The sequence below is a fragment of the Capricornis sumatraensis genome, chromosome 6 (genome assembly GCF_032405125.1).
Source record: "Capricornis sumatraensis isolate serow.1 chromosome 6, serow.2, whole genome shotgun sequence".
Taxonomy (NCBI): Eukaryota; Metazoa; Chordata; class Mammalia; order Artiodactyla; family Bovidae; genus Capricornis; species Capricornis sumatraensis.
Window position 1 is genome coordinate 18,095,262 of NC_091074.1, and position 24,333 is coordinate 18,119,594.

Sequence of the window (24,333 nt, forward strand, 5' to 3'; positions counted from 1 at the left end):
GCTCATTTCCTAGGAAGCAGCCTCAGCAGGGGAGACACAGGGAGATGCCAGCAGGGAGGTCAGGAAGACACAGCCCAGTCCTGCCCGCCGACGGGGCAGGTCCCTCAGGTCCAGCAGCCCTCCAGGGGGGTGCTCCCTCCAGGACAGAGCTGGCTTCAGGTGACACTTGAAGAGGACCCTCTGGGGGGCAGGAAGGTCAGAGAGGGATGTGCCCCCTGGAAACAGGTGCGTGGAAGGTGGAGGTCCGGGGAAGAGGGAGCTGGCTTAAGGCATGTGCGTGCCCAGGACAGGCCCGAGCTTGTGTTCAGTCACTGAGGGGAACCTCCTAGACTCAGCCTCACCGGAGGAAGGGGGGTCCAGAAATAACGGCAGAGGTCACGTGTTACATTCCAGCCACCACCAGTGACACCACTCTCTTCAGTTCCCCTACTGCTGCCACCACCAGAAAAGAAAAAAAGTTAGCTTCCCTCTATTTCAGCCCAGGAAAAGAGAGACTGAAACCCACAGGGGGAAGTGGCAATATGGGATGTGAACACCTGTTCAATTTCAGGCTGGATTTGAGCTTAACCCAACAAATCCTATCCTCGCATCATTCTGACATAGACCAAACCAGCCCCGGCGCGGGGCCTGGCACCCACCCGGCCTGAAGGATCTAGGAACTACAGGATGCGGGGCCGGGTGGGGTGGGGAAGGTGAATTTCACCCAGGTATCATCCCAAGGCAGGTGCCTTGCTGTGGCTCCCGGCCAGCCGGGTGGGGATCAAAGGGTGCTGTGCTCACTTGCTCTGAGCCAGAGAGCGCCGGCCGACCTGCAACCAACCACTCAGACCCCCCTGAAGTGTAGCGGCCAGGCATCTGCTCTCTACGTGAGAGAACCTTCAGGAAAGTCTGCAGCCAAAGCACAACAGGTCTTTAAAAGGAGGGTCAAACAAAATTAACCATTTGGGGGTCTATCTGCGGTCTCAGTCCTTCCTGTCCTCACTCTCAGACAGCGGGGAAAGGGGAGCCAGGTCAAGTACACAGACGGCACAGGCAGCAGGAAGTCCTCGACCCACCTGTCCCAGGCAGGGAAGCCCAGCTGCCCCCAAATACGCAGGCCCTCCGTCCCACCGAGAACTCGAGTGCAGGACAACGCGACCCACAGAGTGCTGCTGCCAACAGGAGGCGGGGAAGGAGCCAACCACAGGTCTTAGCTCAGGCAAGACCCCCCGGGGCCACGCGGGCCCTTTCTCGATTCTGCACACACGGCTCCTGGGGAGGATGGAGACCATCTTTAAGGATGAGCCAGGTACAGGAAGGCCAGGACCCTTCTCCACCAAAGTACAGACCACCATGGTGGGACCCTCACTTTGTGAGATGGGCAGAAATGCCAAGCTCCCCCTCGAATACATACATATGTATATGTCTGTGAGTGTGTGTGCATATATCTGTATACACCCACATATACACACACACACATGTGTATATATACACACATATATATAAATAAACCTTGAATGGCAAATCTGAAACTTTTTAAATAATAATAATAGTTGTTAGTGAATTAAAAAACCACAAGCCAGCTGTGCTGGGCTCATGAGCTGTGTGAGTGACTCCCCAGAGTCCCCATGGTCCTCAGTGTAAGCTATCGTCAGTGCCCTGTTAGGGAGCCCTGGTGGCCTGGGACCAGGCTTCCGGGCCCAGTGCCGCCAACTTCAAGAGCAAGGCAGCCCGCCCCTCCCGCCTCCCTGCGCCTCTCCCAGCAGAGGGCCTGGCCCGACCACGGTGGGCGTCCCTCAGGCCCGTCAGTGTGCAGGGCCCCCGAGCCGCCTCCCTTGCTCTGCGCGTCCTCTCCCCGCCGTGCAGCGCCCCTAGATGAACTTGAAGCACTTGGTCTTGTCGTGGGGCAGGCGGGTCTTGAAGAGCACAGAGTCCACGCGGAACTGCGTGTACAGCAGGGGCATGTAGCCGTACACCTTGACAAAGAAGTTGATACACTTGTGCCGCTCGTGGAAGTGGGAATCGTCGTGTGACAGAGCCTGAGGGCATCCTGGACATCGGAAAGTCCACCGTGAGGTCACCTGGGAGCCGGGAAGAAAGGGCAGAGGGTGAGGACCACGGTGCGGTGCGGACAGAGGCCCCGCAGCTCAGTCTATGAGGCCTCCGTTTCCATGGCGAAGACGCAGAGCCCCATGCCCACCCTTACTCACAGAGTCCTCTTCCTGCCGGGGACACATTCAACATCTACACTGTTGGTAAGGATGTGCTTTCCAAATGGGCCATACTTAGCAGATACCGAAAGCCTTGAAGTCTCAGTGTTTCTTATCTCAGTGACTCTACTTCTAGTATTTCTCCTGGCCGCACAGCCAGATGTTGTAGGTGCACAGTTGTTTATTTCATTCATGTTTTTAACAGCAAGACGCTGGAAAACTACCCATCACAAAGGGACTAGTTAAATAATCATAAAATACTACACATCCATTAAAAAGAAGTTTAAGAAAGTCATATTTAAAGACAGGGGAAAGTGATCATATTATAGTTTACTGGTTATTATTATGATGAATTTCAAGCAATCAGGAATGTATGCAGAGTAATACAACAGCTTCACCGCCAGCAACACAGCAGACCAGACAATATAAGCCCCCTCAGCAGAGAATGCCCAAAAAGGCAGGACGAAATATAGAAGCCATCTCTTTAAATATACTGGCTGAGCCTGTAATGAAAGAAATGAAATCCTCAGAAGTCAAAGGAGTGAGAAGGCTTGAATCCAGAGAGACAGTAGGAGCTCCAGTCTTCCTGAAGCTGGGGCAGCCACTGTCATCAAACCCGATCAGACATGCTGAAGCCCTGGGACCCAGCGGAAGGCCACGTGGGTGGGAGGCAGCCCCAGAGAGCAAGGTGGTGAAGCACCGCTTCCCTCTTAGTCTGAGCTTCAAGAGGAGGAAACATCCCCTCTGAGAAACTACAACCTCAAGCTGGCCTCACACAGCTGAGGCTACAATTTATGTCACCCGTGTGTCCCAATGTGCTAATTTAGCGTGAACAGGTCTTAAGCAGGTGGTGAGCCCAGGCACACGAGAGAAACAAGTGCAAGCCCTCTCAGATCCAGGCCTCAAAGAAGTGCCGTAAGTAGCATCCAAAGAATATGACCTCACAGTCAAACATCACACAACAGGGATGGGTCACGTGAAGGAGAATATGCAGAAAGAAACAACAGGGCCAAGCGCTGCTCAACAGCAGGATCCTCAGACAGAGACAGAGACAGTAAATGGGTCTCAGACGCACAATAAAATGCTGAAAGAGCACTCAGAGTTTGATGGAAGAAACAGGGACTATCAGAAAAAGCCCGTGCAGATATGAAAAGGAGCCAAATAAGGCCTCCCCTGGGGAGGCGGTGGTTAACACCACGCTTCCAATTTCCAATGCAAGCAGTGCAGGTTCGATTCCTGGTGAGGAGACCAAGATCCCACACGCGGCATGGCGCAGTCAAAACAAGAAAAGGAAAAAGAACCAAACAGAACAACAGAAATGGGAAGCACATAAACTCGTCGTGAGCATCATCTCATGATGGTTTGTAAGGCAAGTCATTAAGCTGCATGTCAATTACATCTCAATAAAACTGGGAAGAAAAAGAAGTACACTGAATCAAATCAGATACTCAGTGGATGGGTGAAGAGAAAATTAGTGATAAAAAGAATACTGAAATTACTCCCAGAATGGAAAATACTGGACGAAAGCTTTAAAGAAATATGAAAGCAAGATGGAGAGACATGGAGGGCTTCCCTGGTGGCTCAGTGGTAAAGATTCCGCCTGCCGATGATGCAGGAGACACGGGTTCAGTCCCTGATCGGGCAGATCCCACAGGCCTCAGAGCAACGAAGCCCGCGCGCCACAAGCACGGACCTGCGCTCCAGAGGCGGGAGCACAGCTGCCGAAGCCCGCACGCCCGAGAGCCCATGTTCCACAGCAAGAGAAGCCGCCTCGGCGGGAAGGCCGGGCGCCACCTCGGCGGGAGAAAAGCCCCGCTCGCCCCAACTCGAGAAAAGCCGGAGCGACAGCCAAGACCCAGCACAGGCACAAACAGATAAATAACGTTATTTTTAAAAAAGACTGAGAGACGTGGAAAGAGGTAACTATGATTCCATTTATTTAAAGTTGAAAACTGATCCTGGAACAGAAAAAAGCTAGCATTCCCGCAGCTGAGCTCTCCCTCCTGCCCTGAGCTGAGCCACCTGCCTCCTGGGGCCCAGCGCACACTCTGCCCTTCTGGATAGATCCCTGCAGGAGGGCGTGTGCAAGGCAAGACACTCCTGCAGTACAAGATTACATTAGAGGGGACCTGTCTTAGCAGATACAAAAACTAATTCTAAAGCTATGACAATCCGTGTGAATTTGGCACGTGAACAAACTGGACCAGCAGACCAGAGTAAAGAACACTTGAATAGATCCACGTGCACACAGACGTCTGCTGAGTGACCTTCCAGCACTGCACGCCCCTGGGTATGGATGAACTGAGTGTGCAATGGACGCTGCTTAGGAGACAAAAATGAAATCGGGGCCCCAGCTCACATTATATGCAAAAATCACTTCCACAAGGATTAATGATTTAAATACAACAAGGCAAAACCAAAACTTTTAGAAGGGTATGTGGGAGAGCCTACTTAAGACTCTGGGGCAATGAAAATACACTACAGTCACAAGCATCAGCACTGACTGAGCTCACAGACTGACTTTTTATAAACCTAAATGCAGAGGAACACATACAGTCTGATTCCATTTACACAAAGTTTAAAGACACCGGTCACTTAGAGATGAATGAGGGCGTGAAAGTCGCTCAGTCGTGTCCAGCTCTTTGCGACCCCATGGACTATACAGTCTATGGGATTCTCCAGGCCAGAATCCTGCAGTGGGCAGTCTATCCCTTCTCCAGGGATCTTCCCAACTCAGGGATCAAACCCAGGTCTCCCACACTGCAGGCGGATTCTTCACCAGCTGAACCACAAGGAAAGCCCTAGAGATGAATACACATCAGTAAAAACGCTTTTCAAGGGAGGAGGGGAAGGGGATTTTTAAAACTAAACTCAGGGTAGCAGTTATCAATGGAGGGAAGCAGCAGGCCGGGATTACCGAGGTACAAATACAAGGAGCTGGTAGTGAGAGTGTTGAACTTTCTCATTTTTAGGTATCATTTAATTGCACGGGTATTTGCTTAAAGAATCAAGGGACTTCCCTAGGGGTCCAGTGGCTAAGACTCCGCTCTCCCAATGCACTCTCAGGTTCCATCCCTGGTCAGGAAACTAGATTCCACACGCCACAACTAAGATCCAACACAGTCAAATAAATATCTCCAAAAAGAATCAAGTATGGCTATGTATGTATGAAACATACACTACTACTGGTTTAAAATATATGAATGAAATGTTATGCTTAAAGGGGGGAAGGACATAACAAGCAAGCAAACCCACCAAGTTTGTCAAATGTTGACACTTTGTCCTATTTGTTTTAGGCTACACATATATTTTTCTTTTTTTCCAAAAGAAACAGAATATTACTAAGAGTTAAATCTGTATGCCACCCTCTCTCCCTCCTTTCTGCTCCTGCAATGTCATGGGGAACATGACCTTCGATTATACTTGACAAAACCAAAATTTCTTCACAATAAATGTCCCAATGTACACACCCACAAGCCCTGATCAACATCTGCAATTTCTATACGTCCTTACTGCCATCTGGAACCATCACACTTTCATTTCTGCCCACTTCATGTGTATAAACTATATCACATTAACTTCCACTTCCCTGATTGTTACAGAAGATTAGTATCCTTCCACATGTTCATTAATCATCTGCTGCTGCTAAGTCACTTCAGTCGTGTCCAACTCTGTGCGACCCCATAGACGGCAGCCCACCGGGCTCCCCCATCTCTGGGATTCTGCAGGCAAGAATACTGGAGTGGCTTGCCATTTCCTTCTCCAATGCATAAAGTGAAAACTCATTAACTATCTAGGTTTCTACTACACTGAACTACTTTCTTACATACTTAAGGAATCAACTGAGTAGTCATCTCCTTTGGAATTCCTTTACCTGGATATCAGTTCTTTGTTATGTACCAGGACTGCCAATGTCACAGTCTGGATATAGTTTTTCGAACAAAGCTTTCAACTTTAATACCAATCAAACCAATCAGTCTTCTCTAGATTTTGTACTTTTTGTTTCTCTTTGTCTATATCGCAAAAATACTTCTGTATTTTTTGTGACAGGTTTTAAAGCTTGCTACTAACATTTGGTTTATTAACCCATCTGGAATTTACTTTGTGTATGGTATGACATGTACTTCTGTTCCATACAGAAACCAGTTATTCCCAAGAGGCCACCTTCATCATCTGTCAAGCTTCCGTGCAGGCGTGGGCCTGTGTCTGCATTCTGCCCTGTACCACTGACTTTGTCAGTCTCTGCGCCAAGACCACAGGCACCTGTCCTGATTATGTACTTTAATACCGAGCCACGCTTTCTGACGGCAAGCTCCCCTCTTCCTCACTACTGCCTTAGCTATCCTGGCTCTTTGCCTTTCAATACAAATCTGAGGATATGTTTGTCAAGTTTCACTCCAAGCCAAATTAAACCAAATAAAGTGTCCTACTAGAATTTTTTTTTTTTGATGGTGTGATGGTTAATTTTATTGCCACCTAATAAGATTTTGATTAGAGTTACACCAACATTTTAGACTTGGGGAGAACCGCTATGCTGACCATAGGAATGTGGTTGTGGTCTCTACCTCCATTTATTTACTGGGTAACCTTGAGAAACCTGTATGCAGGTCAGGAAGCAACAGCTAGAACTGGAGAATGGAACAACAGACTGGTTCCAAATCGGAAAAGGAGTACGTCAAGGCTATATATATTGTCATCCTGCTTATTTAACTTCTATGCAGAGTACATCATGAGAAACGCTGGGCTGGAAGAAGCACAAGCTGGAATCAAGACTGCTGGGAGAAATATCAGTAACCTCAGATACACAGATGACACCACCCTTATGGCAGAAAGTGAAGAGGAGCTAAAAGGCCTCTTGACGAAAGTGAAAGAGGAGAGTGAAAAAGTAGGCTTAAAGGTCAACATTCAGAAAATGAAGATCATGGCATCTGGTCCCCTCACTTCATGGCAAATAGATGGGGAAACAGTGGAAACAGTGTCAGACTTTATTTTGGGGGGCTACAAAATCACTGCAGATGGTGAGTGCAGCCATGAAATTAAAAGATGCTTACTCCTTGGAAGGAAAGTTATGACCAACCTAGATAGCATATTCAAAAGCAGAGACATTACTTTGCCAACAAAGGTCCGTCTAGTCAAGGCTATGTTTCTTCCAGTAGTCATGTATGGATGCGAGAGTTGGACTGTGAAGAAGGATGAGCGCCAAAGAACTGATGCTTTTGAACTATGGTGTTGGAGAAGACTCTTGAGAGTCCCTTGGACTGCAAGGAGATCCAACCAGTCCATCCTAAAGGAGATCAGTCCTGGGTGTTCATTGGAAGGACTGATTCTAAAGCTGAAAGTCCAATACTTTGGCCACTTCATGCAAAGAGTTGACTCATTTGAAAAGACTCTGATGCTGGGAGGATTGGGGGCAGGAGGAGAAGGGGACGACAGAGGATGAGATGGCTGGATGGCATCACCGACCGATGGACGTGAGTCTGAGTGAACTCCGGAAGTTGGTGATGGACAGGGAGGCCTGGGATGCTGCGATTCATGGGGTCACAAAGAGTCAGACACAACTGAGTGACTGCACTGAACTGAACTGAGCCTTATCTTACTACTGACTTCAACAGGGACCTTCTAAACTTTCACAGTTAAGTGTAATACTATTTGCTATAGTATTCATGCAGTCAATGTAGTGCGTTTTGCTTAGTCGTGTCCAACTCTTTGTGACCCCGTGGACTGCAGCCCACCTGGCTCTTCTGTCCATGGAATTCTGCAGGCAAGAATACTGGAGTGGGTTGCCATGCCCTTCTCCAGGGGATCTCCCCGGCCCAGGGACAGAACCCCAGTCTAACACACTGCAGGAGCCACCAGAGAAGGCCCCAAGCAGTCGATAAATTCTGGGAATTCTCATACTGTACTTTCAAGACTGCCCCTCCCAGCTCTCTAGTCTTCCCTTTCTGGCACTGTGTTAGATTTTGCAGCCTTCACATCTCTTCATCTTCCTTATTTTCCATCTCTTTGTGTCTCCATAATACCTTCTCAGAAATGTATTCACATTATTCACACATAGTCTACTAGGTCATTAACTTTCTCTTCAGCTGTCTTATCCCATTGACAAAGACTGTCATTTTAATAACTATAATTTTCATTCCCACTAGTTCTATTTAGGTTTTCTAAATCTGCATGTTCTATTTTCTTTCTGAATATATTTTTTCCTGAATAATTTTTAAATTATTATTACTATGGGAAACTGAGAAAACGATTAAAATGGGATGGCCCATCCTGTTCATTCCAGCTGAAGAATACTCACCACCCACAGCCAGTATTAGCAATCAGAAGTCCAGCTGCTAGAGTTGAAACTAAGGAGTGATCATGACCACAGGCCAGGGCGCCCAGCACACTCACACCAGAGGTAAAACCCTGAAGGAGTCATGACCCCCAGGGGTCCCTTCACAGGACTCCACCATCCGCTTCCCACACCCTCCCACTCCTGGCAGATCTCTAGACATCTTCCAGGTTACAGACAACAGCACGTCACTTACTACTCTCCCCAGCAGCTTTGACTGCAGCAGGAGACGGATGTCAAGGGCTTAGAGAAGGAAGGCTGTAATCAAACCACATCTGTGTCCAGTATTCCACTCTGTTCTCCCTGCACCTCATCTCAGATGCCAGCACTTAAGGGAAAAGTTTCTTAACCTGCAAATAACTCCACTGTAGCACAAAAAAGGTATTTATACTGCTTTTATAAGGCATTTTCTCCTTATATATGTTCCTTTTATAAAGGTATTTTCACTGAAGCAGTGGTTTCCAAATAGATGCTTTTAATCACGTAACCCACTACTAAAAAATGCTGTGACTGCAACCCCAGTACATTAAAAAAAAAAATCTATATATAGGAACTTTCCTGGTGGTCCAGTGGCTACATAATATACATAGAGAGCGAGCTGGGAAAAAACTGAGGGCGAGAGGAGAAGGGGGCAACAGAGGATGAGACGGTTGGATGGCATCACGGACTCAATGGACATGAGTTTGAGGACACTCAGGAAGACGGTAATGGGCAGAAAAGCCTAGTGTGCTGGAGTTCATGGGGTCACAAAGAGCTGGACGTGACTGAGGGACTAAGCAACCACTCTATATATACGTGTGTGTGTGTATAACATACTAAAACATACAAAAAATTAAGAAGAATAAAGTTAATTGTATAAAGTGAAGTCTGAACACTTACTAAAGCAACATCATGGATTATATTTTACACAGGAATAGTTCAAGTAATTTAGTCTAAGGAAAGGTCTGCTTAGTAATGGTACGGAAAATCCTTAATAGATGTTGAGAACTTACTCAGCATCAATATTAAGACATTTGCTTATGCATCCTCTCTCTATTTCCTTATCCCATAAGCCATCTCCACTTGTCTTCTCAACGCTTTATGAGTTTTTCATCCTTTATTCTGAATGAAGTCTACTGACATTCTAGATCTCTCCTCTTCAAAAAATTAATAGCACATTATTCAAAGCAACAATATGAAATTAACTCTGTGTGGTTTATTTAGTCAATATTGTCAAGATATTAACATTTTGAAAGAATACAGCTATCACCTAAAACAGTCATGCCTTCCTAATTATAACAAGGGAGGGGACAGTGAAAATTTGAAGTATTTAAAGCAAAAAAAAAATTACTAATTTAGAATATTAAATAGTATATATACCTGATAAAGTTAGGTGAATTAATGAAAATACTGAGTTCAAACTGGTTCTATAATATGAAGTAAATAACTGGACCCAGAATTTGAAGACAGGCTCAACTTACTGAGCCTCTGACTTTAAAAAGTCATTCTAATTTTTCCAGTTTTCACTTTTGTCGCTCAGTCGCTAAGTCATATCTGACTTTCTGTGATGCCACGCTGCCCTGTCCTTCACTGTCCCCCCGGGGTTTGCTCAGATTTATGTCCACTGAGTTGGTAATGCTATCTAACCATCTCATCCTCTGCAGCCCCCTTCTCTCTTTCCCTTCAATCTTTGTCAGCGTCAGGGTCTTTCCACTGAATCGGATCAGGTAGCCAAAGAATCATGTATACCACAAGCAAATTATTTCCACCTCACTCTCTACACTGGAGAGATGCTTAACCAATGAAACATTGGCCTAATAACAGAACAAACATGCTTCCAAGAAGATGAAAAATTCACCATGTCTGTGAGTGCTTAATGTGACTGATGGTATTATTAGGTACCTAATCACTCAGATACTTTAAATTTTCATGAATAATGTCTTATGATCTACTAGGGAGTTATAATTAGAAAGCAAACATCTGGCTGGAGTCCTGTCCCTGGTTACACTAGAAAGGATAAACTAGGAACAGAAAAGTACACGAATCACTAATTTCTTTATAAGACCTTTGCCTCCCTTCCTTAGAATTCACAAAGAAGCATGCTTTTTTATCATTTACTATCAGATCTACCACAGTACCTAGAAAACATTATTTTATATAAAAATACTATCATCATTCAGAGTTTAAAAAAAACACACACACACACACAATTTGGTGCATTATTTTGCTAATTATTCTTCTCTTACGAGGCTTTAGCAGAAGGCTAAAGAATCTGAGAAACTATGGGGTAACCAGGAGTTAAGTTACAACCCTGAGCCACACTTGGCAAAAGGCTGGAACGGGTATGAATGAATGCACAAAGCCCCAAGTGCTTCTCTATTTGTCTGTCATGCTTTGTTGCTGGAACCAACGTTCTCTAGTCACCACTCTTGCTTAAAACTAAAGATACAGTTTGACCATCATTATTTGTTCAGCCTAGTGGCGACTTAGTCTAGAACTTACATTCAAAATGTACAATAAGAAGAATGAAATATACACCAAATTATTATTTACTCATGGCCCTAATGATATCCACGAAGTAAAAGTTATTTTAGAAGATTAAATAATATGACTTTTTGATGATAATACAAGGACATCAGGTGTGCATGCATAACATGAAACACTGACAGAGCATAGTCATAAACACTATTAATTGGCACTGCCAGACTCTCCAGTATTAACTGTTACAAGGCCTTTACCGTAGCCCTCACCAGGAGAGCTCCCACCTGTCTGAATCTACAGTGATGAGGCGGGACTGGTCTTTATGTGCACCAAGTATGAAACTGGTAACAGTCTGGTCAGATCTATTCACCAACTCTAAGACAGAGAAAGAACTCAAACTTCTACAATTTGGGGGGTACTTTTGTTTTGTATAAATACCTTATAAAGAACTTATGTGCCAGGCACTATTCTTAGAGTTTTACACACCTTAACTCAGAAATTCTCACATTTTGGGTGCCAAGGACACATCACCTCCCATTCTGGTTTGGCAATCTGGGGAAGCCTGTGGACCCTCCTCAGAATGCTTTTAGACACATAAAATATAAGAAATTACAAAGGAAATGGCAGAGGATGAGATGGTTAGATAGCATCACTAACTCAATGGACATGAATCTGAGCAAACTCTGGGAGACGGCGGCGAACAGAGAAGCTTGGTGTGCTGCAGGCCAGGGGGTCGCAAAGAGTCAGACATGACCTAAGGACTGAACAGCAACAAAGGGAACAGGTAATACTGAAACACAGAGATACATGTGCTCTTTTAAAAGGAACACAATCTAGGGAAAAGTTAGTAACTGCCATAACTTCAAAGAAGTGAGGAAAGTTAACAGTGCTTCACAATAAATGTAATGTGATATGAAAATATCTATGAGTTCTGGTGAAAAATCAGTAACCACCAGTCCTCTTATGAATTACAGCCTGCTTTATAACTGATAAAAAGGATAAATTCCAATTCAAGATCAGTGAAAATTAAAGATGTAACATTTCCCCATTCAAATTCCAATCACTGATTTCTATCCATTTACACCTGAGGAAGTGAAGACCCTCATTAAACCCTGAAGTGATCCTATTTGGCTGGTGGCCTCATCATCCCGTTTTACAGATGAGGACTCTGAAGTATGGTGAGTTACGCACTGCACGACTGCAAAGTGAGTGAACTGGGTACACATGCACCCCAGTCCCGTGCACGGCGGGGCCCTACCTTGATGGGGGGTTTCCGAGTGATGTGGGAGACGAGGAAGTTCATGGCGATGTCCTCACAGTTGATGTATTCATCCACCATATCTCGGATGGCCTGGGGCATCACGTAAGAATACAGGTAGGCATAATACTGCCAGGGTAGAAACAGAAGCACATACTGTGTTAGAGGCCACAGTTCTTTGCCTTTCAGCAAAAATACGCACAGGGCTGCTAGGAAGCATGTTGCGGGGGAGGTTGGGTGTGGCAACCTCCAGGACGCACCACTGGCATTTAGGGAGGCGGGTCCAGGGATGCTGAACACCTGCAAGGCAGATCTTCCGCACTGAAGAATTAGCCCATCCAAACTGCCATTATCACCCTCTTTGAGAATCAAACCTTCATGCAGTCTCCTTGGTACCAGTGATTCTGCAACAACATAAACATCTATCAAATTCGGCTGGACACTCGTTCAGCTGAAAAACGTTCTCTCTGACAAAGCAAGTTACGGTAAGCGAGGGGTAAAGTCCAGTTATCTTCTCAGACCTCACTAAGTCACTGAGTAATGAGATGGCAGATCCTGCAACGCCTCACTTCTCGGTCTGGGCACAGGCTAGCCCTGCCCGAAGCCACCCTCATCCCCGGCCCACACTGTTCACAGTCTCCTGATCAGCCTCCCTGCCGCCTTCTTGCTCCCTCCAGTCCATCCTCAGCACAGCAGAACAACTGTGTTAACACACGGGCCTCCTTCACTCCAAACCCCTCAATGGCTTCTCATCTCACTCAGATTAAGCCTAAGTTCTTAAAATGTCCCACAAGGCCCACAGGTGTGCACTGGCTCACACCCAGCAATGAATGTCGACTGCTGAACTTTCAGGGATTTTAGGAATTTTGTGACCTTGTTATGAAAAACAGCCATTATTAAAAATAGAATTACACGTACTTAAAATTAAAGGGCTTCCCTGGTGGCTAAGCAGTGAAGAACCTGCCTGCCAATGCAGAAAACGCAGATTCTACCCCTGGGGTTAGGAAGATCCCCTGGAGAAGGAAATAGTGGCCCACTCCAGTATTCTTGCCTGGAGAATCGCATGGACAGAAGAGCCTGGCGGGCTACAGTCCATGAGGTCATAGAGTCAGACACGACTTAGCGACTAGATGACAAGTGAAAACTAAATACATTATATTAAAAGCCAATAAATACCTAAGCTCACCACTTATTTAACTAGTTAACACAGTTATAATTATTTATTACATTTACCATCATTTTTTTTTTTTAACTTTTCAGTCGCGCTGCAAGGCATGCAGGATCCTAGTTCCCTGACAAAGGATCGGAACCCTCGCGTCCCCTGCAGAGTCCTAACCACTGGACCCCCAGCGAAATCCCACATGTACTGTCACCTTGAGGCTGTTCATGCCTGTTATAACTGTCTGGTGAAAGTACTAGGTGACTTGCATGTAATTGCTCATCTCTTCCAAAAGCCATGTTCAGTGACTCATGTTGTTAACCTGAACTCAGTCATGGCAAGAATATTTACACCACAGAAGTGACCAAACGCCATAAAACGCACCAAATGGTGATCGAGATCTGTCGCAATATGCTGATGATGAATGAACAGGGGAGGCGTCCAATAAAACTGACTTACGTATCTTTTTACCTTAAATGGTAGAGTCTATATAGCAAAACAACCATAAAATTTTTGTACCAAACAGTGGTTTGCTGGTCATCTTGTGACAAAATACTTAAGAGATGGTGAACTTAAAAGATGAATTACACACCTTTCTTTTATGAAGACAGGTTGACCCTTTAACTGGCCACTGCCTATCATTAGCATGCTAATGAGAATATTTATTAATTTAAAACAATCCATATCTTTATCAAGGGAAACATGACATTATAAGAAAAAAGAACTGACTTAAAAGTATATGGTGAAAGCATTATGAAAACGAATATTTACAAGTATTTCTACTATTATATTATTTTTATGCCAAAAATAATTTTTAAAATACAGAAAAACTTTGTAATCTGTTTAAAAATCTTCTTAAAGTTTCAGTGAATTTAGAACCTACTCTAAAATATAAAATGCAATTTCTGCTCATTAGTTTGCTTAAAAAAATTGAATGGCCCCATAGAAGATGAAAATTCAACAGTCTCAACAAAATGCTACCAAATTGGTAGATGAGCATCAAGACTTTGGAAGCAGGGCAATAAGGTATTTCTTCCAGGGACAGTGATTAAAACAAAGTATTAGAAATGTGCTTCATTTAGAAACAGACCAATTTAGAAACAGAACACTGACCTGCCAGTACACAAAATGTCAAATCAAGATTTTCAAAAATAATAACACATGTTCAGTCATATTGCCTTCACTAAAATTTAAGGATTTAGTGAGACTATTATTTTGAAACTGTTTCACCTTTATCTCAACCATATAAAAATTTCTGTAAGTATGGTAGTATAGTACACATACTATAATTTATACATACATATATTTGTGAGGTATCAAAAGTTTTTACTGATAGGCTCTTATAAAAAAAAGAAAACATAACTTGATTGCTCTAGACTAGGGGAGACCAACTTAGTTTCTTCCAAAGGCCGAACAAGGAAGCTTTTTGGGGAAAAGTTCAGTTTGAAGTACTAGGGAGAAATACAGGAATATCCTGAAAATAAATTTACAAGCAAAGCTCTCAAGCAAAGGCAAGGCTGGAAATCACCAACTTACGGACGCTAAAAAAGGCCACAAGAGCTTGAGAGGATGTAAGGAGAACACAAAATAAGAAGAGCACTAGGCAATTATACATAAACTAGATAACCAACAAGCACCCACTGTGGGGCACAGGTGACTCTACTCAGTGTTCTGTAATAGCCGTTATGGGAAAAGGATCTGAAAAAGAATAGCTACATGTATAACACGTGTAACTGAATCACTCTGCTGCGTGCCTGAAACTAAGGCAACACTGGAAATCAGCCACACTCCAATATAAAATAAGAATCAAATTTTAAAAAAGAAAAGCGCTAGACAGAAGTAGAACCTTGTTAAGAAGTGAAGTCGCTCAGTCATGTCCAACTCTTTGCAACCCCATGGACTGTAGCCTACCGGGCTCCTCCGTCCATGGGATTTTCCATGCAAGAGTACTGGAGTGGGGTGCCATTTCCTTCTCCAGGTCTCCTGCATTATAGGCAGACGCTTTGCCGTTTGAGTCACCAGGGAAGAAGTATAATACTTCAATAATTATAGGGAGACAGGGTCCTGGCTGGGTTGTTCAGGAGAGCACAGAGTAGAGATCAGGATGATGGGCCAGGTGGTAACATCTCTACTGACCGTGAAGGGATGACTTAGGAGGTCGGCAGATGGAGCAACAAGACAGATAACGACGAGTCTCAAATGCGATTTCACATGACAAGTGAGAAGCAATTGTCAAGAAGGGTCACCAGTGAGCAGTGGGAATGGTTCTCTCTCCCTGGCTCCAGGGCAAAGTGTCGGGAAACGAATAGTCTCAGTCACAGTCCCTGGAAGGAACACAGGAACAGGCTGAAGGGGAAGCACCGTCCTCAGGGAAACGTCCGGCTTCAACCAGATCAAGGAGACAGAGGAGGTATTCTGTGAAGTGGGGGTACAGGCAGTTTGACCATCCCAGAACAAGGGCTCTTCACAGCCCAAAGAGAGGACCTGGGAGGGAATGTATAGAGCAGTCCCATCTGTCATTTTTAATTTTCTAGTAGCCACAGTTTTAAGAAATAAAAAGAAACAGTAAAATTAATCAGTAACATATTTTAATTTAACCCAGTGTATCCAAAATAACTGCACTTTATAAAATAATCGCACATACAATCATTCCCTATTGGCTCAGATGGTAAAGAATCTGCCTGCAATGCAGGAGAAATGGGTTCAATCTCTGGGTCAGAAAGATCCCCTAAAGAAGGATACCCACGCCAGTATTCTCGCCTGGAGAATTCCATGGACAGAGGAGCCTGGCAGGTTACAGTCCATGGGATGGCAAAGAGTCGGATACAAGTGAGCAACTAACACTCACTCACCCAACATACAATCAATATAAAAAACTAGTAATAAGATAGTCTATACTCTTTCTTTCACGCTACGTTTTCAAAGTCTGGTACGTACAATACTTTACACTGAGAGCACATCTCAGCACTGACCAGTCACGTTTCAAGTGCTCAGCAGCCACATGTGCCCAGGGGCTATTTTACAGAACAGATGAGATGGAGCGAGAAGCTGAGTCAGGAGCAAGAAAACAGAACAGTTTCGCAACAACAGTACAAGAGAGGAGTAATGACCGGAAGGGTCTGCATCCTAAATACTCAACAAAAATCAGGACGTGAAGCAGCGTGAAAATTAAAAGCTCTAAGGAATCAAACAGAACCTGCAGAGCCTGAATGGACAGAAGCTTGTGGTGGGGCCTGGGACAGAGGTGGCTGAATCAGGAGAGGGCCAGATTCAGCCTTTCGTTGGCCAGGCCATGTCTGGAATGGCTGTGGGGAAACTGGAAAATGTTTTGCCCCAGTGCTCTCAGCTTTACAGTGGGAGAGCCAATGCTCAGGAAGATAAACTGATTTTCTAATGGCCAATGCGGCGGCCTTCCCATCCTGACTTCATTCTAGAGTTGCTATAATCATCTTGATCACTGTCTTTAAAGATGGAAGTACTGTAATTCTAGCAAGCAAGGGATATGTAAGAAGCATTAGGAGAGTTATCTTTATTTAAAGCAAGCATTTCACTGCCACACAAAGGCTCAACTCTGACCGAGTCATGCCAATCCTACCGGCCCTGTCTTACCTTGTGGAAGAAGGCAGCACCTGTCAGCACCATGGACAGCTCACAGGAGTAGTTGGAGTTGTAGAGCCAGGCCTGATGAGGGAGGTCCCACGCGTGGTAGCGGCCAGGGAAACCCACAATGCGGTCCCGTGCTTCTCTCCACACCCTCATAAAACACAAGCATATGCACACACCTGAGTGCAAAGCTCTACGGTTGTCAGAAATGTGTAAAATTACTGCCTCTATTTTGCAGGATCTCTCTTTTTGAGCCATTACTTCTTTTTTCTTTTTAATTTTATATACCAAATCAATCACAAACCAAACAGAATAAAAAACAAAGTATCACCCATAGTTTCCTTAATAAGCACCTGCTTATCAATCCTCTAACTTATTGATGTTTGTGGCCAGCATCTCTCCAGCCCTTGCATAAAGAACAAGCTAGAGAAACACGAAAAGGCTCTATGGAGTCTAAGGCATTTAAAGGTCTTCAGGATGGGGTAAGTACAACAATCTGCTAAGAAGCAGGAAGAAGATTATTTTTATATCTATTTCTTTTTAATATTATTTAATTTCTTAAGCTTTAGTTTTAAAGATTATAACATACTAGTATGGTAGGATGTGTACATAATTTATGTACATTGTATAGTATACTTAACTCCTCTTTTACTGAGTAACCCTGATCTAACCACAGGAGACTGCTGCCTAGAGTTGGGCGCAACAGTCTAAAATTCTGATTAGAGCAGAGCTGAGGTGGAAACCTGTACCATGAAAAGCAGTGGTCTACAGAACCGTACAAATGAAAGACTTTGTAAATTTAAGAAATAAGTTGGGAATGTTTCCAGGATAAACTTTTCTAACATCTCCAAATTTACCTTACCTCTAGGTAAGGTACAACAAATAAAATCAGTTTCATAGGCTGAAATCCACAGTCCTGCAGAAGTGCTTCAGGTATACCATAAAAAAGGATCCATCACCTCCTCCCTCCACCTCACTCCAACAGAGATTCAAACTGCCTAACAAAGTCCCTCATCACCCATGAACCCTCAGCTCCTAAAGCACACAAGATTTCATTTCAAGAGTCCCTCTCCTGTTAAGTTTGAAAGCAACTAACCTAGTCCAGTGGGCTTTCCAGGTGGTTCAGCAGTAAAGAATCCACCTGTCAATGCAGGAGATACAGGAGATGAGGGTCCAATATCTAGGCTGGGAAGATGCCTGGAGAAGGAAATGGCTATCCCCTCCAGTATTCTTGCCTGAGAAATCCCAGGGCAGAGGGGCCTGGCAGGCTACAGTCCATGGGGTCACAAAGAGTTGCGCACGACTGACGATGCATACACAGACACACACAGACACACACAGACACACAGTCTAGCCCAGAAGATGAGAAATTACAACTTATATCACAGCATGGCAGCCGTCTCGATGGGCATTCCGCCACATCCCACCCAAACCCCTACCTCTATCCTCGTTTACCTCCTAACACAGACTTCCAAAGCTATGTTTTAATAATATATTTTGACAGTTACAGAATATAAGGATTGTTACTAAATACCAACAGCATATCTGAAGGCTATTCCTAAAAATACTGATCCCTTCAAATGCCTCCAGGAACAGAAACCTACCTTCCAGTCCATGATCCCTCACTGTAAAACTTACACTTTTGCTCTTTTTAAAAAGAAAGTTTATTGAGATATAAATCACATAGAAGACTCACTTGTTTAAAAGTGTATGACTCGCTGAGTTTAGTATTTAATATATTCACAAAGCTATGCAACCATCACCACTTCAGAATATTCTCATAACCTGTTAATAAAAGAAACCCCACAACCACTAGCAGTGTACAGTCATTCCCCATCCACCCTCAACCCCCAGTCTCCCATGGCAACCACTAGTCTGCCTTGTGTCTCCGTGGCTCTGCTTGTTGCAGACATTTCACACACACGGACTCACACGGTACACGAGCTTTCGTGACTGGCCTGTTTTACTTAGCCTGTTTTCATGTTGTAGCACGTGTCAGCACGTCAATCCTTTCTGTTGCCAAGTAATATTCCACTGTATGGATACACCACTGTTTGTTTATCCGTTCATCAGCTGAAGGACATTCTGATTGTTTATACTTCTCGTTTTAGCTTTTTTGACAACTGATTTTTCTTTGGTGTGTGGCAAAACACACATAACATGAAATTTACCATTTTAATTATTTTCAAGTATACAGTTCAATGGCATTAAGTATTTTCCCACTGTTAAATGGTCATCACAATCATTTATCTCCAGAATGTTTCCATCTCTCCAACCTAAAACCCGACCCATTAAACATTAACTTGGCATTCTTGCCTTCCTTTAGTCCCAGGCCCCGGCCATTCTACTTCGTCCCTATGAACCTGACTACTGTGAGTGCCTCGTATAAGCTGAGTCATGTTTACACTTCCTGACTCTTATAAATAACGCTGCTATGAACAGTCATGGACGGTTTTTGTACAGATACGTCTTCTCAGTTCTCTTGGGTCTCTTTATCCATCCCTTAAAAACATACTATTTCCTTCTTTGCTACATAAGCTGAAGTCAGCCAAGATCCACATTATCTTTCGCCAGAGGGACAGTTTCTATGGATGTATTTATTTATTCATTCTAAACCAAAGTACAGCTGATTTACAATTTTTAGGTGCACAGCAAATTGACCAAGTTATATATATTATTTTTCAGACTCTTTTCCATTAAAGGTTATTATAAGATATTGAATATAGCTCCCTGTGCTACACAGCAGGCCCTAATTATCTATTTCATATACATGTGTGTGTGAGTCACTCAGCCACGTACAAGCTCTGCGAAATGACACATGCATAGTAGTGTGTATCTTTTAATCCCAAATTCCTAAATTTAGCCCTCCCCCCATTTTCCCCTTTGGAACCATTAAGTTTGTTTCCTATGTCTCAGTCTATTTCTGTTTCGTAAATAAGTTCACTTGCATCATTTTTTTTAGATTCCACATATAAGTGATATCATGTGATATTTGACTTTCTCTAACTTTCTTCTCTTAGTGTGATAACCTCTAGGCCCATCCATGTTGCTGTAAATGGCATTATTTCATTCTTTTTATGGCTGAGAAATATTCCACGGCATCTATACGCCACATCTCCTTTATCCATTCATCTGCTGATACCAACATTTAGGCTGCTTCCATGTCTCAACTCCTGTAAATAGTGCCTCAGTGAACGTCAGAATGCATGTATCCTTTCGAAAAGGGAACCCTCCTACACTCTTGGTGGAAATGTCAATTGGTACAGCCACTATGGAGAACAGTATGGAGGTTCCTTAAAACGCTAAAAACAGAGTTATCATATAATCCAGCAATCCCATCCCTAGCATACACATAGAAAAGATGAAAACTCTAATTCAAAAGCAAAGTTTTTAGATCAAAGGATGCCCCAACAAATGAGAAAATACTCAGGGTAATAGAAGATTTGGAAGTAGAGTCAGAGATAATTCACTTGTCTTATAACCAGAGACTAAACCTCAAATTTCTAGGAGACTCTTAACCACTTGATAATAAAAAGGCAAAGGGTCTGAGCAGACATTTCTCCAAAGAAGATAAACTGATGGTCACTGAGCACATGAAAAGATGCTCAGTACCGTCAGTTATAAGGCTTCCCATTATTCTCTCACCACTTGGAAATCTGGTGACAAATGGAAAAGATAAAAAATCTTTCTAAATCAACAACCACAGAAGATAGCAAACACCAGTTATCTTAACAAGCTTCAAACTCATCAAAGCAGGACTGCTTATCTAATCGTTCTCGGGATCTAGCGCTGATCGGCAATCCTCCTGTTAACACCCCATGACTCTGTCCACAGCCTCCAGTCCCTCAGGAGGCTCTCAAGTTCATCACGCTGTATTGGAAACACCCCACCTTCCCATCCCTCCCCCATCACCATCAATAACAACAACTGTGATGGCAAAGGCCCCTTTCTGCTATCATCACATGGCTTTTTTTCCTTTCATAAAATCAAGGCAAGAGAGCTGGTTACTTATTATTATGGTAATGTGAAATCCAGTGGGATTTTCACAACTGCTAACAACAGATTCTCGCCTCAATAACATAGTGGTAGGAGGAGGTCAGAGGAAATGAGAGGCTGGGTGAGGGAGAGGAAGAACAGATGTTCCACTTTGTCAGAAATGTGGCAGGTAACCACACATGGACTTAAGACAAGTACAGTAGTAAAGCTGCTGCTCCTTTCAAGCATCTGCACTCACCCACCTAAAGCGGCCAGGCTCTCAGTGCCCGAAACAAAAGCACAGAGAAAAGAGTTCTCCATCCTGCATCTATACTTCGTTTGAACAAGATCCCCAAGGATATCTACTCCAGTGCTTCCCAAACTATGTGGCGAAGAAGTAATTTTCCCTGGGCTTGTTTGTGCTTTTGTAAAAATACAATAAAAATGAATTGCATGGTTTCTTAAATATAACACCAAAAGGACAAGTAACCAAAGAAAACCTAGACAAACTGGACTTCGTTAAAATGAAAAGTTTTGTGCTTTGAAGGACACCATCAAGAATATGAAAAGACAACCCACAGAATAAGAGGAAAAAACTACAAATCATTATCCCTGATAAGGGAGTTGTACCTAGAATAGACAAAGAACTCGGACAACTCAAAAATAAAAAGACAAACCAGTCATGTACACACTGCCATGTTTAAAACAGAAAACCGACAAAGACCTACTGTACAGCAGGGACCTCTGCTCAATGTAATGTGCTAGCCTGGATGGGAGGGGACTCTGGGGAAGAATGGATACACATACATACACAGCCGAGTCCCTTTGCTGTTCACCTGAAACTCCTACGACGTTAACTGGCTATATCCCACTACAAAATAAAAAGTTTAAAGTTTAAAAAAAAAAAAAAACCCAAATAACAAACAGCAAAGTATCTAAACAGACATTTCTTCAAAAAAGATATATAAGTTATTCCTAAACACATGAAAAGATGAGCAATATCCTAAGTCATTAGGGAAAATGCAAATCAAAACTACACTGAAATGCCACTTTGCACCCAGCAGGAGGGCTATAAATAAAAAAACAGAAAATATCAAGTGTCGACAAAGACACAGAGAAATCGGAACCCTCATTCGCTGCTGGTGCAATATGAAATGGTGCAGCTACTCTGGAAAACAGGCTGGGAGTTCTTCAAAATGTTAAACCAAGAGTTACCATATGATCCAGTAACTCCACTCCAAGGTATGTATCTATAAACAGTCATATAAAAAAGCATGTGCATGAATGTTCACAGCAGGATTCACAATAGCAAAGAAGCAGAAATGACCCAAGTGTCAAAAAATGGACAAATAAAATGTGTGTGTGTACGCTCAGTCAGGTCCAACTCTATGCGACCCCACGGACGTAGCCTGCCAGCTCCTCTGTCCGTGGGATTTCCCTGGCAGGAACAGCGGAGTTGGTTGCTATTTCTTTCTCCAGGGAATTTTAACCCAGGGGTAGAATCTACATCTCCTGCACGGGCGAGCACAGTCTCTACCACTGAGCCACCTGGGAGTCAGCAAAATGTGTCCATCCGTACAGAATGAAGCACTGACAGGTGCCACAAGACAGATGGACTCGGAAAACACTATGATAAGAGAAAGAAACCAGTTACCAAGGAGCACATATTATACGGTACCATTTACATGGGATGTGTGCAACAGACAAATTTACAGAGAAACTAAGTACATTAATGGTTGCCAATGGTTTAGAGGAGTTGGAGAAACACAGAGAATGACTGCTAATGGGTGCAAGATTTCTTCTGATGGTAATGAAGATTTCTGGAACAGATTACGGGGACAGCTGCACAACCTTGTAAATACTCTAAATGAGTGAACTGTATGACGTATGAATTACCGTCAACAAATGTTTCTCAAAAACGAATTACAAGAAAAATGCTCACACTTGGATGTCATGGTAAATGTCAAGTTATTTAAAGGCTTCTAAATATCTACCCTCAGTTTCTGATCTTACCTCACTCTGGACAGGAAATAAACTGCCCATGAGTCAGCGCCAGGACTGGACACACTCTGAGTGGCCCTGATCTACTCTGTTCTCTTATCTGTACTGTTCCTTCAAAGTGAGATATGTAAGTCCTGAGGCTTCCCAGGTGGCGCTAGTGGTAAAGAACCCTCCTGCCAATGCAGGAGACGTAAGAGATGTGGGTTCAATCCCTGGGTCGAGAAGATCCCCTGGAGAAGGGAATGGCAACCCACTCCACTAATCTTGCCTGACAATCCCATGGACAGAGGAGCCTGGCAGGCTACGGTCCCTGGGGTGGCACAGAGTCAGACAAAGCTGAAGCGACTTAGCACACAAGATGATGTCTCAGTTACTACCAGCTGTGAAATTCATTTGGCCGCCTCATCCAGGTTTTGAGTTAGTTTCCTGTCACTTGCCAACAAAAGCATTTCTTGATTAAAAATCAGCTCCTCACCGAAACCCAAACATGATTTCATCATGGCGGAGGTGAGCGTCATCATCAATAGACAGGATGGCCTCTGTCTCGATTTCATTCCACGGCAGGAATCGGTTGTTCAGACTGTTCTTCTCAGTACGAACCACCTGTAAAGAGAGAGGAAAAACACTGATGATCAGTGCTGTACTGCAGAATGCAAAAGCAAGGCTGTCTTTAGGTCAAAGGAGATCGTGGCTAAATATACTGAAGTGAAGAAGAGCTAAAGAGCCTCTTGTTCCAATATTCATTGGAAGGACTGATGCTGAAGGTCCAATACTTTGGCCACTTGATGTGAAGAACCGACTCATTGGAAAAGACCCTGATGCTGGGAAGATTGAAGGCAGGAGGAGAAGGGGGCAACAGAGGATGAGACGGTTAGACACAGCATCACTGATCCAGTTAACATGAACTTGAGCAAACTCTGAGCGATACCGAAGAGAGCGGAACCTGGCATGCTGTGGTTCACGGGGTCCCGAAGAGTTGCACACGATTCAGAGATGGAATAACAGCAACAGCAAAACCAAACTGTAAAATCTAGTATACCGCTTACAGGAATAAAAACCACCTTATAACTCAACAAATTCATAAAGACTTCACACTGTAAGCTTTATTCATTTGCTAACTAACTTTCCTGGGAAACAAGCTAAAGCTGAGCATTATTTTCAGTATGCAACAGACACGGTTTAGGGATAATAAAAATAACTTTCCCAAGAGAACACAAAGTGGCAGAGCAGAACTGAGGTTATGATCCTCAGCTCTGGAATCCCCTTGAAACCCAACTCAGAACTCCCTGGAGCCTGTGTCCTTTCTGAGTCCCGATTAAAGGCCCTTCTTTTTGGCCTAAAACAACAAAGGCGAGCC

General features: G+C 43.8%; 1 protein-coding gene across 1 annotated transcript in view; it reads right to left on the bottom strand.

The window, feature by feature from the left end:
* Nucleotides 1-1,847: 1,847 nt before the first annotated feature.
* Nucleotides 1,848-24,333, bottom strand: part of EXTL3 (exostosin like glycosyltransferase 3) — a 36,225-nt gene continuing 13,739 nt past the window's right edge. Inside the window, exons 2-5 of the mRNA XM_068974453.1 lie at nt 23,452-23,579; nt 17,007-17,151; nt 12,239-12,367; nt 1,848-2,060 (exon numbers count right to left, since the gene is read on the bottom strand). Of these exons, the coding sequence (XP_068830554.1) occupies nt 1,851-2,060; nt 12,239-12,367; nt 17,007-17,151; nt 23,452-23,579 (612 nt within the window). The 3' untranslated portion in view covers nt 1,848-1,850. The remainder of the gene's footprint in view (nt 2,061-12,238; nt 12,368-17,006; nt 17,152-23,451; nt 23,580-24,333) is intronic.